Here is a 13,189-nt window from a genome sequence, read left to right as displayed (position 1 = left end):
GCTCATATAATTCTTCTTACATGTGACTCCAAACCAGGAACAAAGTGGTTGACTCTTAACTGTCCTCTGAAAAGACCTAGCAAGCCACCCAGTTATGCCAAACCTCCACGATGTCTAAAAGCAATTACGACTGAACAAAACACACAGCAATGAACTTGATGTGATAAATGACAACAGCACATCCAACTCTGTTGACCTTGCAGTGACCTTCTCACTGACAACTAAAGTATTTTGCCAAAACTGGGAAAACAGTCAAGCAATAAGTTGACTTACCATATCATATTTGAAAGATAATGTTCCAGACATGTGCTGTCGCACTGGTTAGCATGAGGGCGCGAGGTGGTGGCAAAGTTGTATACAGTTTGGAGGGAGTCACGTGGGAGTCCTCAACATTGCCAGTGTCATCAGAACAAAGTTAAGCAAGGAAATCTGCCCTCATCTGTCTTCAGCACAGGATGGCAAGGGCATTGATTATACTGTGGTCTATCACAAAGAGTGACTTGATAGCTTCATTATTGATTAGGCCTCTTTTGAAATATTTATTCATGGATGTGGGCTTCACTAGTTGCATGTGTATTTGTTGCCCTGAGGAAGGTGATGGTGAATCTTAAGGTGTAGGGACATCTGCAGTGCTATTTAGAAGGGAATTCCAGGATCATGGTCAAGTAACTGAAGGAATAGCAACATAGTTCCAAGTGAGGACAGGATTTGATGAGAAGGAAAACTTACTGGTGGTGGTGTTTTCATCAATCAACTGCCAATGTCCTCCCGGGCAATAGACGTTGTACATTTTGAAGGAGCTTTTGTGATTTGCTGCAGTGCATCTTGCCAATGGTACACTGCTGTAGTTGTCAGTTGTGGAGGAAGTGAATGATTAAGGTGGTAGATGAAGTGCACTTAATCAATGAGATGTAGACTGGTTGTGTACTGAGTGGACAATCCAGTCTGCAACATTATTGCCTCAGTTGAAAGTTACTTCCGCAATATCACAATCCATTAATTAAATGAGCAAAGACGTGAGCATTAGAAACCAGAAGCCTTGTTAGATTTAAATTCTTTGTACATTATGCACAGTTAATATCTTCGTTAAGAATTTATTTTGAATTGTAATGGCAGTGCTGGGTGATTAACGTTGTAAACATTTTTTTAGGTTTCACTCCTTTTGGAGATCTTTGCCCTTGAGGATCATGTAATCAGGATAAAAGTGAATGAGTTGAAGCCAATGAAGCTGAGATATGAAGTCCCTGATGTTATTGTTAACGAACCAGTCACACAAAGGTGAGATATCTGGTGCAACAAGCAAAGTCTAGTAGGAAGGTTGTTATTTGTCAAAGTGCCTTTTACAATGAATTTATGTGCAGGCTAGACCTGACTTTCTCACGCGTTTCTAACATGATTATCTGGTGTCATATGGTGTCATTACCTGATATTAATCCATGTAGGAAGATGGTCATGGTTGTTGGATGTCAGTCATCTCTGCTCTAGGATATCTCGGCAGAAGTTCCTCAGTGTATCCTAGGCCAAACCATCTTCAGCTGCTCCATCATGACCTTCCGTCCATTATAAGGTTAGAAGTGGGGATGTTTGCTGATGATTACACTATGTTCAGCACTATTTGCAACTCCTCAGACACTGAATCAGTCCGTGTCCAAATGCAACAAGATCTGGACGGTATCCAGGCTTGGGGTGACAAGTGGTAAGTAACATTCGTGCCACACAATGCATTAGTATTATATGATCCCATCTGATTTATTTGATTGTGTGATAGGACAAACCTTCTGTCACATCATTACTTAGATTACAAACTGCCAAATTGTATATCAGTAAATAGTGGCAAAGTAAAGAGGTAATATTCAACCTTAACTTTTCTCTCAGAAAATGTCAAATGTGAAATACTAAACCCCAGCATAAAATATGAGCCCAAGCACACATGAAGGTAAAAAATAAAAATACTTCTTTGTTACGCTATGGAATGTATGAGGTGATAATAATAATGCAAGTTTTGTAAATCATGACAATATGAATGAAAGGAGTTGGTTGAAGTCGTTCAGTGTTTGAAAATGTGGGTCCATGGGTGCTAGATCAAATATAAGATGGTTGGAACAGATGGCAGAAGAAAGTTTTCATACAGAGAGTTGTGAGCTTATCAAATTCACTTCCAAGGTTATTGATTGAGATAGAAATTCAGCATCCAGGATTAGATTTGATTCAGTAAATGAAAATGATTTGATAGGATTTGAAATCTGGAATGGAATATGGAAACAAAAATGTGATTGTCTGGTTGTTCATGTGGAAGGTAAGTGCTGACTTGAATGGGTTTGCCAAATAGGTTGCTTCTATGGATTGAGTTAAGTGTACTTCTTTTAAGTCGTCTTCTCCTCAAGAGACATGGTACACTTAGAGATAGGTACACATCTAAAGTCTGATATGTGCTATTGTTTACTCAATAAAAGGACTTGCCAAAGCTATAGCGGACGAGGCAGTGTGAGGTTACTGGATGAAGTAATAATGGATAAAAGAGAATTGTGAGAAAGATTGATGGCACTTCAACTGAATAAACTGCTAGCTTCAGATAAGATATTTCCAGGGACACTAAGGGAACTGAAGAGAATTAATGGTGGCACACTGTCTCAGTGGATAGCATTGCTGCCTCACAGCACCAGGGACCCGGGTTAGATTTCAGCCTCAGGCGACTGTATGTGTGAAGTTTACACATTCTCACCGTGTTTGTGTGCTCCGGTGCTCCGGTTTCCTCCCACAGTCCAAACATGTACAGGTTAGGTGAATTGGCCATGCTAAATTGCCCATAGTGTTCAGGGATGTAAAGGTTAGGTGCATTCGTCAGGGAAAATGTAGAGTAATAGGGTAAGGGAATGGGTCTGGGTGAGATACTTTTTGGAGGGCCGATGTGGACTTGTAACCTATCTCCACACTGTAGGGATTCTATGAATTCTGTGAATGAAGGTAGAAATTACAGAGATGTTGTGTTAGATACTGGGGTGGTTCAAAGGACTGGAGGATTATAAATTAATGTAATCATAATAATTATATAATTATATGCCTTTGAGAATTAACAAAATGGGAAAGAATAAATGTCATGATTACAGACTAGTCATTTTAACATTGACCATGAGAAGTATTTTAAAAGCAATAATCCAAGAAAAAAATAAGACGCTTAAACAAGCAATAACTAAAAATAGAAAAAGAGCAAAAAGATTTATTAAAAGTTATGAAAAAAACTGCTGGAGAAACTCAGCAGTCTGGAAACATCTGTGGAGAGAGAACAAGAGTTAATATTTCAAGTCTGATATGACATCTTCAGAACAGGCAAGGGTAAACTCTGCTTTTTGTTGAGGTAATGGAGTGGGCAGTTGAACTTGAAAAAGGCATTAGATGAAGTAACATGAATTAGTCTTATTTGGGCGAGGTAGTGCTGAAATGGACCAGGATGTCCTCAGTTGACATGTAAAAACCAGTTCTCTGCCTTTGGATAAAGTTGCTGAGGCACAGCATGTAAATGAGAAACAAAAGCAGGTCAAAGATAGATTCTTGAGAAACACTAGAGATAGCAAGTTTTGAGAAGAGTTGTAGCTTAGGTTGATGTTCTGGACGTAAGTTTGCTCACTGAGCTGCAAGGTTCATTTTCAGATGGTTTGTCACCATACTAGGTAACATCATCAGTGAGCCTCCGGTGAAGCACTGGTGGTATGGCCTGCTTTTTGTTTTTGTGTTTAGGTTTCCTTGGGTAGGTGATGTCATTTCCTGTGATGATGTCATTTTCTGTTCTTTTCCTCAGGGGGTGGTAAGTGGGATCCAAGTCAATGTGTTTGTTGATAGACTTTTGGTTAGAGTGCCATGCTTCGAGGAATTTTTGTGCGTGTCTCTGTTTGGCTTGTTCTAGATGGATGTGTTGTCCCAGTGGAAGTAGTGTCCTCCCACATCTGTATGTAAAGATACCAGTATGGGTCATGTCTTTCTGTGGCTGGTTGATGTTCATGTATCCTGGTGGCTAGTTTTTTGCCTGTTTGTCCAATGTAGTGTTTGTTATAAGGTATTTTGTAAATTACATTAGTTTTGCCTTTTATTTGTTTAGGGTCTTTCAAGTTCATTAGCTGCTGTTTTAGTGTGTTGGTGAGTTTCGGGCCTACCATGATGCTAAGCGGTCTGAGTAGTGGTCATTTACAAAATACCTTGCAACAACTGTAGCAAACATTACATTGGACAAACAGGCAGAAAACTAGTCACTAAGATAATGAATATCAACTAGCCACTAAAAGACATAACCCATTCTCATTCGTATCTTTACATACAGATGAGAAAGGACACCACTTATATTTGGGCAACACATCCATCCTAGGACAAGCCAACAGAGACACGCACAAGAATTCCTAGAAGCATGCACTCTGACCGGAACTCAATCAACAAACATATTGACTTTTTGGACCCCATTTACCACCCCCTGAGAAAAAGAACTGGAAATTACATCACCAACCCAAGGAAACCTAAACACATAAATAAAAAGCGGGCCATACCACCTGTGCTTCACCAGAGGCTCACTAATGATGTTATCTAGTAGGGTGATGAAACGTCTGAAAACGAACCTTCCAGCTCAGCGAGCAAAGTTACATCCAGAACCAGTGATAGTATCAGAGAGAGTAGGAAAAGAAGTCCTTGTATATAGTAAGCTGACTATAACTGGGTCGAGAGGATTTGAATTAGGGGAGTCCAGTCTGATCCATGCTGGTGACAGTGAGGAAACGTTGGAAGAGGATAATGTGGTTGACCATTTCAGAGTCTACAGACACAACAAGGAGAGGAGGAGGATAACTTTGTCACGATCACATTGGATAGCATTCGTGATTTTGTTGAAGGTTTTTTGATATTGTTGTTCCGACACAGAGACAGATAGCTGTACCAAATCAACCTTCTATCCTTGTATTCACAACACAGTAAAATTGAAATGTTCTAAGACCCTTAAAGTTGACCCCAGTGTTTTCTAACCAGACTTTTAGTAACCAACCCGAGACTCTGTGAATAATCTATTTTAGACAGCGGTTTGTAGTTTAAACAAAGATTGAGCAATTTATGAGTGATAGTCATTTCAGTGAGTAAAATTAAACAACACAGTAATCTAATTAATGTTTGTGATTTAACCTTTGTTTTCAATTGCATTCACACAAAAGACAGTCTGGCAAACACACACAGTTAAGAGATAAATAATAGAAAACTGGATCGAAGGGTCTGTTTCCATGCTGTACATCTCTATGACTATGACTCTGTAAGTAGTTTATAATGCATTGTTCCACAGATATATACGAGTGTTTCTTGTTTGGTTCTCTGAAGATGTCGATCAGGGCCACATTTTTAGTTCACTCAGAGGAAGTCAGCTTATACTTATCATGAGTTTCTGTTCTCTGAACTTCCAATAGCTGTTCATGGGAGGTTAGTCAGGGAGCTTTCAAACCTTCACACTGTTTCATCAACACCCTTTCTTTCTGACAGAAAACACACTCCAAAACCCAGTTCAAACTTCTGAACTTTCGCTGTCAGGCTAACTTTCTCATGTGGTGTTGTCCATGTACATCTACCATCTGCTTGAACATAAGGCCTCTACCAGACTTGCTCGAACCAAGTCTGAGGTACTGACCTTGTTAATGCTGTCTTTTTAAGCATAGTGCTCTCCCCGGGTTTCAAATTATCTGTAGAACTTTTTGATCAAGAACCAATCTGCAATTAACTTCCATGCCTGGCCACACAAACAAAAATCAACTTGTTTGATCTTTTTTTTTAACATAAGATTCTGTCTAATGTCCAAGAGTCATTTTCAGCTTATAGTTCTCAATTCTCAGCTCCAAACCAAAGTTAATGAAAGAATAAAATAAAAATAATGAAAAAGCTGTGACGCTTCTGGTACTGTGGCATTTATTAATTTTGTGGTTGCTGTATTCATTTGACACCAGAAGTGACTGACATAAATTAAAGTGTACATGGAACTTTTAATCTCTCAAACCTCTTTTTATTTGGGACTCAGTTGTCAGGTTGACCATAATTTTTAAGAATTTGATTTGCTCATTTATCAGTTAAGTGTCACAACTGTGCTTCAGATCTGAGAGTAAATTTGAGTTGCACCGTGCATTTGTTATATTTTATTGTTTTATTGTTAGTGGAGTAAAGTGGAATATAATGTTGGAAAAACATATTTGCATTATAACATGATTTTAATGTCTCATTTCAATTCCTGGCAGGTCAGGGATATACTGTGTTTAAATATATTGTGCAATTTGTACCTTTAAGGTAGCATGCCAGTATGAGTGTTTGCTGCCATTTCAATTCATTAAGTATCTGTATATGCTATTGACTGTGAAAATATCTATTTTCCTTCTGACCATGTTCTAAAATGGGAACTCTTTGTAAATATGGCACGCTCTTTAGAGCATTTATTTTGTGTGTTTTCCAGACTGACTGTAGTGTGTAATGATGGGCTTTCTTTAACACTGGCTGCAGCTAATGGATGCACCCACGTATTGGTTATAGCAAAGCCATTTCGAATGGAAATTCAGAATCATGGTGAAGTATCAATGTGTGTGAATTCTCTTGGGTATTTATACTTTGAACATCTGCGTAAGAAGTCACAATCTGAAGTGTAAGTTTCCAATGCTGTAATTCATTTCCTGTTATTTATATCCCAATCAGTAGCCTAGAAATTTTCTGATAGTGATGGAATTTAGCCATGTCAGCCAATCAAGTCTGTTGCATCAATTAAATTATGGTTTATCTGTATCTTAACTCAACTTGCCCTTCTTAGCTAAGTCCTAAAACACCTGCCCAACAAAAATTATTTGCCACAATTTAATTTGAAATTTGAGAATATAAGAAATAGGAGCAGGAAAAGACTGGCTATTTGAACCTAGGCTTCCATGGCTTGGATTTTGGCTGATCTTAGAGACCAAAAACCTGTCTCTCTCAGCTTTAAATATATCCATTGATGATGCATCCACAATCCTGTTGAGACAGAGAATTTCAGCTTCATAACCAGTTGTTCCCTGATGCTGAAACCACCAGCTCTTATGCATTTCCCCAGCCAGGGGAGACAGTGCCTCAGAGTATATCCTGTCAAGCCCTTTTTAATCATGAATATATCAATGAGATTACTTCTCATTCTTTTTAGACTGCAGAGAATATAGACCCACCATAGGACAAACCTTCCTGTCCCAAGACCAGTGCGACCAACCTTCACTGTACTGCCTCAAATGCAAGAAAAGCCTTCTTTATATTTGAGATCAAAATTGCATGCAACATTTCAAATGTGGTCTTAGTAAACTGGCGTAGCAAGACTTCTTTACTTTTGTACTCTAATCCCCTGGCAAGAACGGGCAAATCACCATTTCTTTTCCAAACTGCTTGCTGTGCCTCCATGCTTTTTTTTTGTGTTCCTTATATGTGTACAGCCAAGCCTATTTGAATATTAACATTTCCAACTTTCACACTGTTTAAAAAAGTTTTGCTTTTCTGTCTTTACAAACAAAATGAATAACCTCACACTCCTCAATGTTTTACTCCATCTGTCACCTTGTTGACCACTCAGTTATTCTGTCTATCTCTTTGCAGTGTCTTTATTTCCTCACAGCTTGTGTTCCCATGAAGATTTATATCATCAGCAAACTTGAATACATTACTCTCTGTCTCGATGTCTAAATATTTTTAACCAATCTGTTCAAAGTTGTTAGAGCAGGTGGGACTTAAACACAACCCGAAACTTTCTGGTGCAGAGGTAGAGATATTACTGCTGTGCCACAACAGCCTTTATCTCTTTGCCAAAGTCATTAAGGTAGCTTGTAAACAGTTAAAACCCCAGAACTAATTCTTATGTCACTCCATTAGTCACATTTCTACTAACTTGAAATTGCCCCATTTATCCCTATTTTCCACTTCCTGACAATCCTTTAATCATGTGCACGTATTACCCAACTCAATGAGCCTTACCTTGTGCATTCATCTTTTGTGTGGCATTTTATTGCATTTCTTGTGGAAATCCAAATATGCTAATCTCCACCATGCTGTCACAATTTCCTGATTTTTTTTGACTGAAGATCCTTTCTTATTGATGTCCATAATATCATCCTTTTCCTTTGTGACTTTTCAAAATGTTTTGTACCTTGGAATATTTATTTGTCAACCTCGCTTAACGTGTACATAGCTCTCAGTGGTAGTTAGAGCTAAAGCATTTCCTGTATCTTTATTTGTGCCACCACATTATGGCTTTATGCTGATGCTGCACAAATAAATAACTTCAGTACTTATTACAATTCCTTGAATGGACATAACTTTATGTTATATTAAAGATATTAAACTCTCTGTCCCTTCCAGTTCTCACTCAAATTATCTTTGCGCATATTGATATACAATCATATTGCCTCAACATTTATCTTTGGAAACCTACATCTCTTTTCACCCATACGCTCCTCTTTTGCTAAAGTCTTTCTCCCATAATCTGACCAGCTTCGTTGGTTAAGTCTTGTGTGTATACAGTTTCCTTTCCTGTCACACCCTGATTACCATATCCTATCGGTGCTTAATTATGAAACTCATCAGGGCACTAGATCCAGAACAGGTGAAAGCTGTTGCGATATTATTGTTCCCTGTTTTCCAGTTCTGGTGCTGGTGACTCACGAATCAAAACCTATTTCTTCCACACCAATCTTTGAGCCATGCATTCAATTCTTTGAACTTACTTAGAGTCATAGAGATGTACAGCATGGAAACAGATCCTTTGGTCCAACCAGTCCATGCCGACCAGATATCCCAACCCAATCTAGTCCCACCTGCCAGCACCTGGCCCATATCCCTCCAAACCCTTCCTATTCATATACCCATCCAAATGCCTCTTAAATGTTGCAATTGTACCAGCCTCCACCACATGCTCTGGCAGCTCATTCCATATACGTACCACCCTCTGCATGAAAAAGTTGCCCCTTAGGTCTCTTTTATATCTTTCCCCTGTCACCCTAAACCTATGCCCTCTAGTTCTGGACTTCCCGACCCCAGGGAAAAGACTTTGCCTATTTATCCTATAATAATCCTATAATGCCCCTCATAATTTTGTAAACCTCTATAAGGTCACCCCTCAGCCTCCGACGCTCCAGGGAAAACAGCCCCAGCCTGTTCAGCCTCTTCCTGTAGCTCAAATCCTCTAACCCTGGCAACATCCTTGTAAATCTTTTCTGAACCCTTTCAGGTTTCACAACATCTTTCCAATAGGAAAGAGACCAGAATTGCACTCAATATTCCAACAGTGGCCTAACCAATGTCCTGTACAGCCGTAACATGACCTCCCAACTCAATACTCTGACCAATAAAGGAAAGCATACCAAACGCTTTCCTCACTATCCTATCTACTGCGACTCCACTTTCAAGGAGCAATGAACCTGCATTCCAAGGTCTCTTTGTTCAGCAACACTCCCTAGGACTTATCATTAAATGTTTAAGTCCCGCTAAGATTTGCTTACCATATACCCATTTCCTCATGGCTCAGATATTAATGCATACATGATAGCTTTTTTGTTTTGTTTTTTAGCTTATTCTCTAGCTGTTCCTTTTCCCTCAATAGAACCTTTCCTCCTCCCTACGTATGTCATTGATACCAATAAGGATCTCACCAATCGGATCCTTTCTCTGTCGCTCAACTTCTCTTAGCCCGAAGGAGATATCATAAGCCTGGAACAGTTAGGCAACACAGTTTATGGAGCTTACATTCTCACCTGCTGAAAACCATATCTATCGTCCTAACTTCACTGCCCCTTACGATGTTTGTATTTCATTTGACTCCCCTAACCTAACTGGTTCCCTGTATCTAATTTTTATTATCCTCCATGCCAATCCCTGTTGTCATGCACAAGCTGCTAGTACTTCAAACCTGTTGGCTCATTGGAGAGGCCGAAGCTCTGCTTTTGCGACCTTCTGCATCTGTTACCTTTCTCAATCATGGTCACACCACTTGTCCTTGATCACAGACCAAATCTAAATTACTTTTTCAAAGGAGTTGATTGTTTTTTTGGAACAAAGTATCCAGGTAACTTTCCTCCTCCCTGATGGATCACAGCAAAGCTCAGACTCTAGCTCATCAGTTCTGAGCTAAAATTCCTTGACCTGCAGGTGCTTATTGTAAATGTGCAAGCTGTCGATCGTGGATGTCCACCTGTTTCATTAATTGCAGCTGCAACACTTCAGCCACCTTGCCATCTTTTACCGATTGAATAGTAAGGAAATATTGCTTAACTATTATGTGTAGTTGTACCAAGTAGTTTAGTGTTAAACTATGAATTCAATGCAATATTGATATCTCCCAGCACTGGGAGAAACTACTCCCCCCTAATCGGATTTAGTTTTAATACTTTTTAGGAGGAGAGAATTCCAAGTTTTCCTAAAGGTGAAGAGGTACTTCATTGAGCATGAAAGTTCTGATTTTAAGATTAAGCTTTGTTGTTTTGGACTTCGCCACAAGTGAGGGATGGATAGTGCCCTGAGTTTGACATCTTTAGGACCTGGATTCAGGTCAACCCTAAACTTCTCTGTTGGCTACCAATATGTGAATATGTTTACCAGTCTCATTCCAGTTTAGTAGTAGGCACCACTGAGAAGTTGAATTCATTCATATTAGGCCATCAAAGGAGTTGGGGCTAGCTGAGTTGCATCTGAATTATCAATATAGTAAGAGGGAGCTTCAATCACTTTAGTCACCTCAAAATGGCCTGACTGAAAATTAAAAATAAAAGAGATTCATATAGTTCTGTTACAATTCGGGTCTTTTCTACTTTCTTTCCTCTAGTTAGGACCTGGAATGCATTCCCTGAGAGTGTGATGGAGACAGTTTCAATGAAAGCCTTCAAAAGAAAATTGGATAACTGTCTGGAAAGAAGAGATTTGTGGGTTAGCTGGGAAAGTTGAGTGAGTGGAAACAAAGACAGAAGTTGGTGGAAAAGCTCAACAGATCTGGTGGCATCTGTGCAGAGAAATCAAAGTTAATGTTTCGGGTCCAGTGATGCTTCCTCAGAACCGGCCTGAAACGTTAATTTGATTTCTCTTCACAGATGCTGCCAGACCTGCTGAGCTTTTCCAGCAGTGTCTGTTTTTGTTTCTGATTTATACCATTTGCAGTTCTTTTAGTTTTTATTGAGTGAGTGGGGCTAGGTGGGTTGCTTTCGCAGAGACCAGCATTGATTACAATATGTCAAATGGCTTCCTTCTGTGCTGGACACTTCCATGATTCTATATATTTCAATTTATTTATTTTAGATTAACCTCAACAATAAATCTTAGCTCCCTCTAGTCTTAGAGTCAGACAACACAGAAACAGCCCCTTCAGTCCAACCAGTCCATACCGAACATAATCCCAAACTAAACTAGTCCCACCTCCCTGCTTCTGGCCTATATCCCTCCAAACCTATTCATGTACTTATCCAAATGCCTCCAGTGAAATTATATCTTTTCTTAAATAAAGGGACCAAACTGCTCACAGTCCTCCCAGATTTAGTTTCACTAGCACATCGTACAGTTACATAATTCCCTGCTCTCATACTTCAACCACCTTGAAATAAGGTCCAACATTCCACTAACCTTCCTGATTACCTGCTGTGCCTGTGTGCTAGCTTTCTGTGTTTCATGCATGAGTATCCCAAGGTCACGTTGTGTTGCAGCTTTCATCAGTTTTTCTCTATTTAAATAATATTCTGTTCTTCCGAAATGAGCATCTTCACATTTTCCCATGTTATATTCCATTTGCCAACTTTTTGCTATTTTACTTAACCTACCAATAATTCTCTACAAACTGTTTGCATCCCTCTTTCAAACTGCCTATTTTTGTGATGTCTACAAATTTGGCTACAATTCATTCACTTCCTCCCTCCAAGTCATTAATACATATTGTAAACAGTTGTGCTCCCAGCACTGATCCCTGTGGAACCCCACTGATCACATTTCACCAACCTGAAAAAGAATCGCTTATCTGCATTTGATTTATCCTGCCCGTCAGCAAGTTCATTATTCATACTAATATACAAACTCCAACACCATGGGCTGTTGTCTTATGATCTATTTTACCTTAGCAATTTCCGTACAACTCTCAAATGAATCAGCATTTTGTTCTATTTTTATTGAGAGAAAGATGTTGGCAAAGCACCCCATTAGTATCTTTAAGTCATTATTATGAATTCTTCAACTTTTACTTCAAATAAAACATGATCTTGTTTAAAAAAAGTTTCAAGAAAATTTAACATTCCCTCAGCTCTAACCAACAATATTCTCTAGGTTGAGATCAATCTTAGTCAGTAGTTTGAATCCACGGCCATTTAAGAAGGGCAAATACTGCCAGTTATGCTAAGTGGACCATGTGGGCAAAGCCACATGATTACAATGGCTCTAATAACCCCTGGGATAGAAGGGGATGGAGAGAAGCAAGCAGGGTTCCCTTTACTGATATATATTGACATCTGATGGGAAAATAATTATCCAGACAAAATACAATATTAAGCCCATCTATGTCTCACCAACAACCCCATCATTGTGACCTTAAATTTGTAGTCCTAAATATTGTACACCAATTGGTTTAGCCATGATCAATTTGATTTTTAATCCTTTGATTCTAGGTGACAGAAAAAACTGCTGCCCTTTTTAGGACTTCCCTTTCCCAAGTGTGGATGATGATTATATGGTAATTGTATGTCTATATGTATTCAGGTGAGGGTATGAACCGAGGATTCACTTTTGCTGTCATACATTTAGATATAGATCAAGCAAAAACCTGTTCAAAGATAACTGGTAATGAATCTCAAATGACATTGTTCCTTTTCATTCCAAAACAATAGTCTTGTGAATCTTATCTCTTTAATAACAGAATGACACCGATTCTTAAGAATCAGGCACAGAAGTTCCCTACTTTTCTATTGTTGTCATTCAACTTGACAAACTGCCAGAAGACTCAAGTACAAAATAACAATTGTTTTATTTGAGTGTATGTAAGGAGACTCAGTCCTGTTAGTAATTCATTCTGCAAAGTTCAACAGTTTCCAGGTTTAATGCATAACATTCATTAAGTTCTTTTATGATTTGTTGACTTAATGTCACAGTAAAAGTTAACTCATTCCGTGCAATAGGCATTGTCTAAATTTTACCCAAGGCCTTTGTCATCTTTACC

The 13,189-nt window shown here is 38.9% G+C and overlaps 1 protein-coding gene across 11 annotated transcripts in view; it reads left to right on the top strand.

The window, feature by feature from the left end:
* Nucleotides 1–13,189, top strand: part of LOC140476558 (neutral alpha-glucosidase C-like) — a 123,031-nt gene that overhangs the window by 25,054 nt on the left and 84,788 nt on the right. For 8 of the 11 annotated variants that reach the window (XM_072569351.1, XM_072569350.1, XM_072569344.1 and 5 more), the window contains 2 exons: nt 1,151–1,278; nt 6,458–6,643. In XM_072569351.1, coding sequence (XP_072425452.1) covers nt 1,223–1,278; nt 6,458–6,643 — 242 coding nt within the window. In that variant the 5' untranslated portion in view covers nt 1,151–1,222. Of the gene's footprint in view, nt 1–1,150; nt 1,279–6,457; nt 6,644–12,641; nt 12,733–13,189 lie in introns of those variants that run through there. The other 3 variants (XM_072569349.1, XM_072569355.1, XM_072569352.1) reach the window with 3 other exon arrangements.

The sequence above is a fragment of the Chiloscyllium punctatum genome, chromosome 4 (genome assembly GCF_047496795.1).
Source record: "Chiloscyllium punctatum isolate Juve2018m chromosome 4, sChiPun1.3, whole genome shotgun sequence".
Taxonomy (NCBI): domain Eukaryota; kingdom Metazoa; phylum Chordata; class Chondrichthyes; order Orectolobiformes; family Hemiscylliidae; genus Chiloscyllium; species Chiloscyllium punctatum.
Note: the sequence above shows the minus strand (reverse complement) of the source record. Positions and strands in the feature narration are given on the sequence as shown.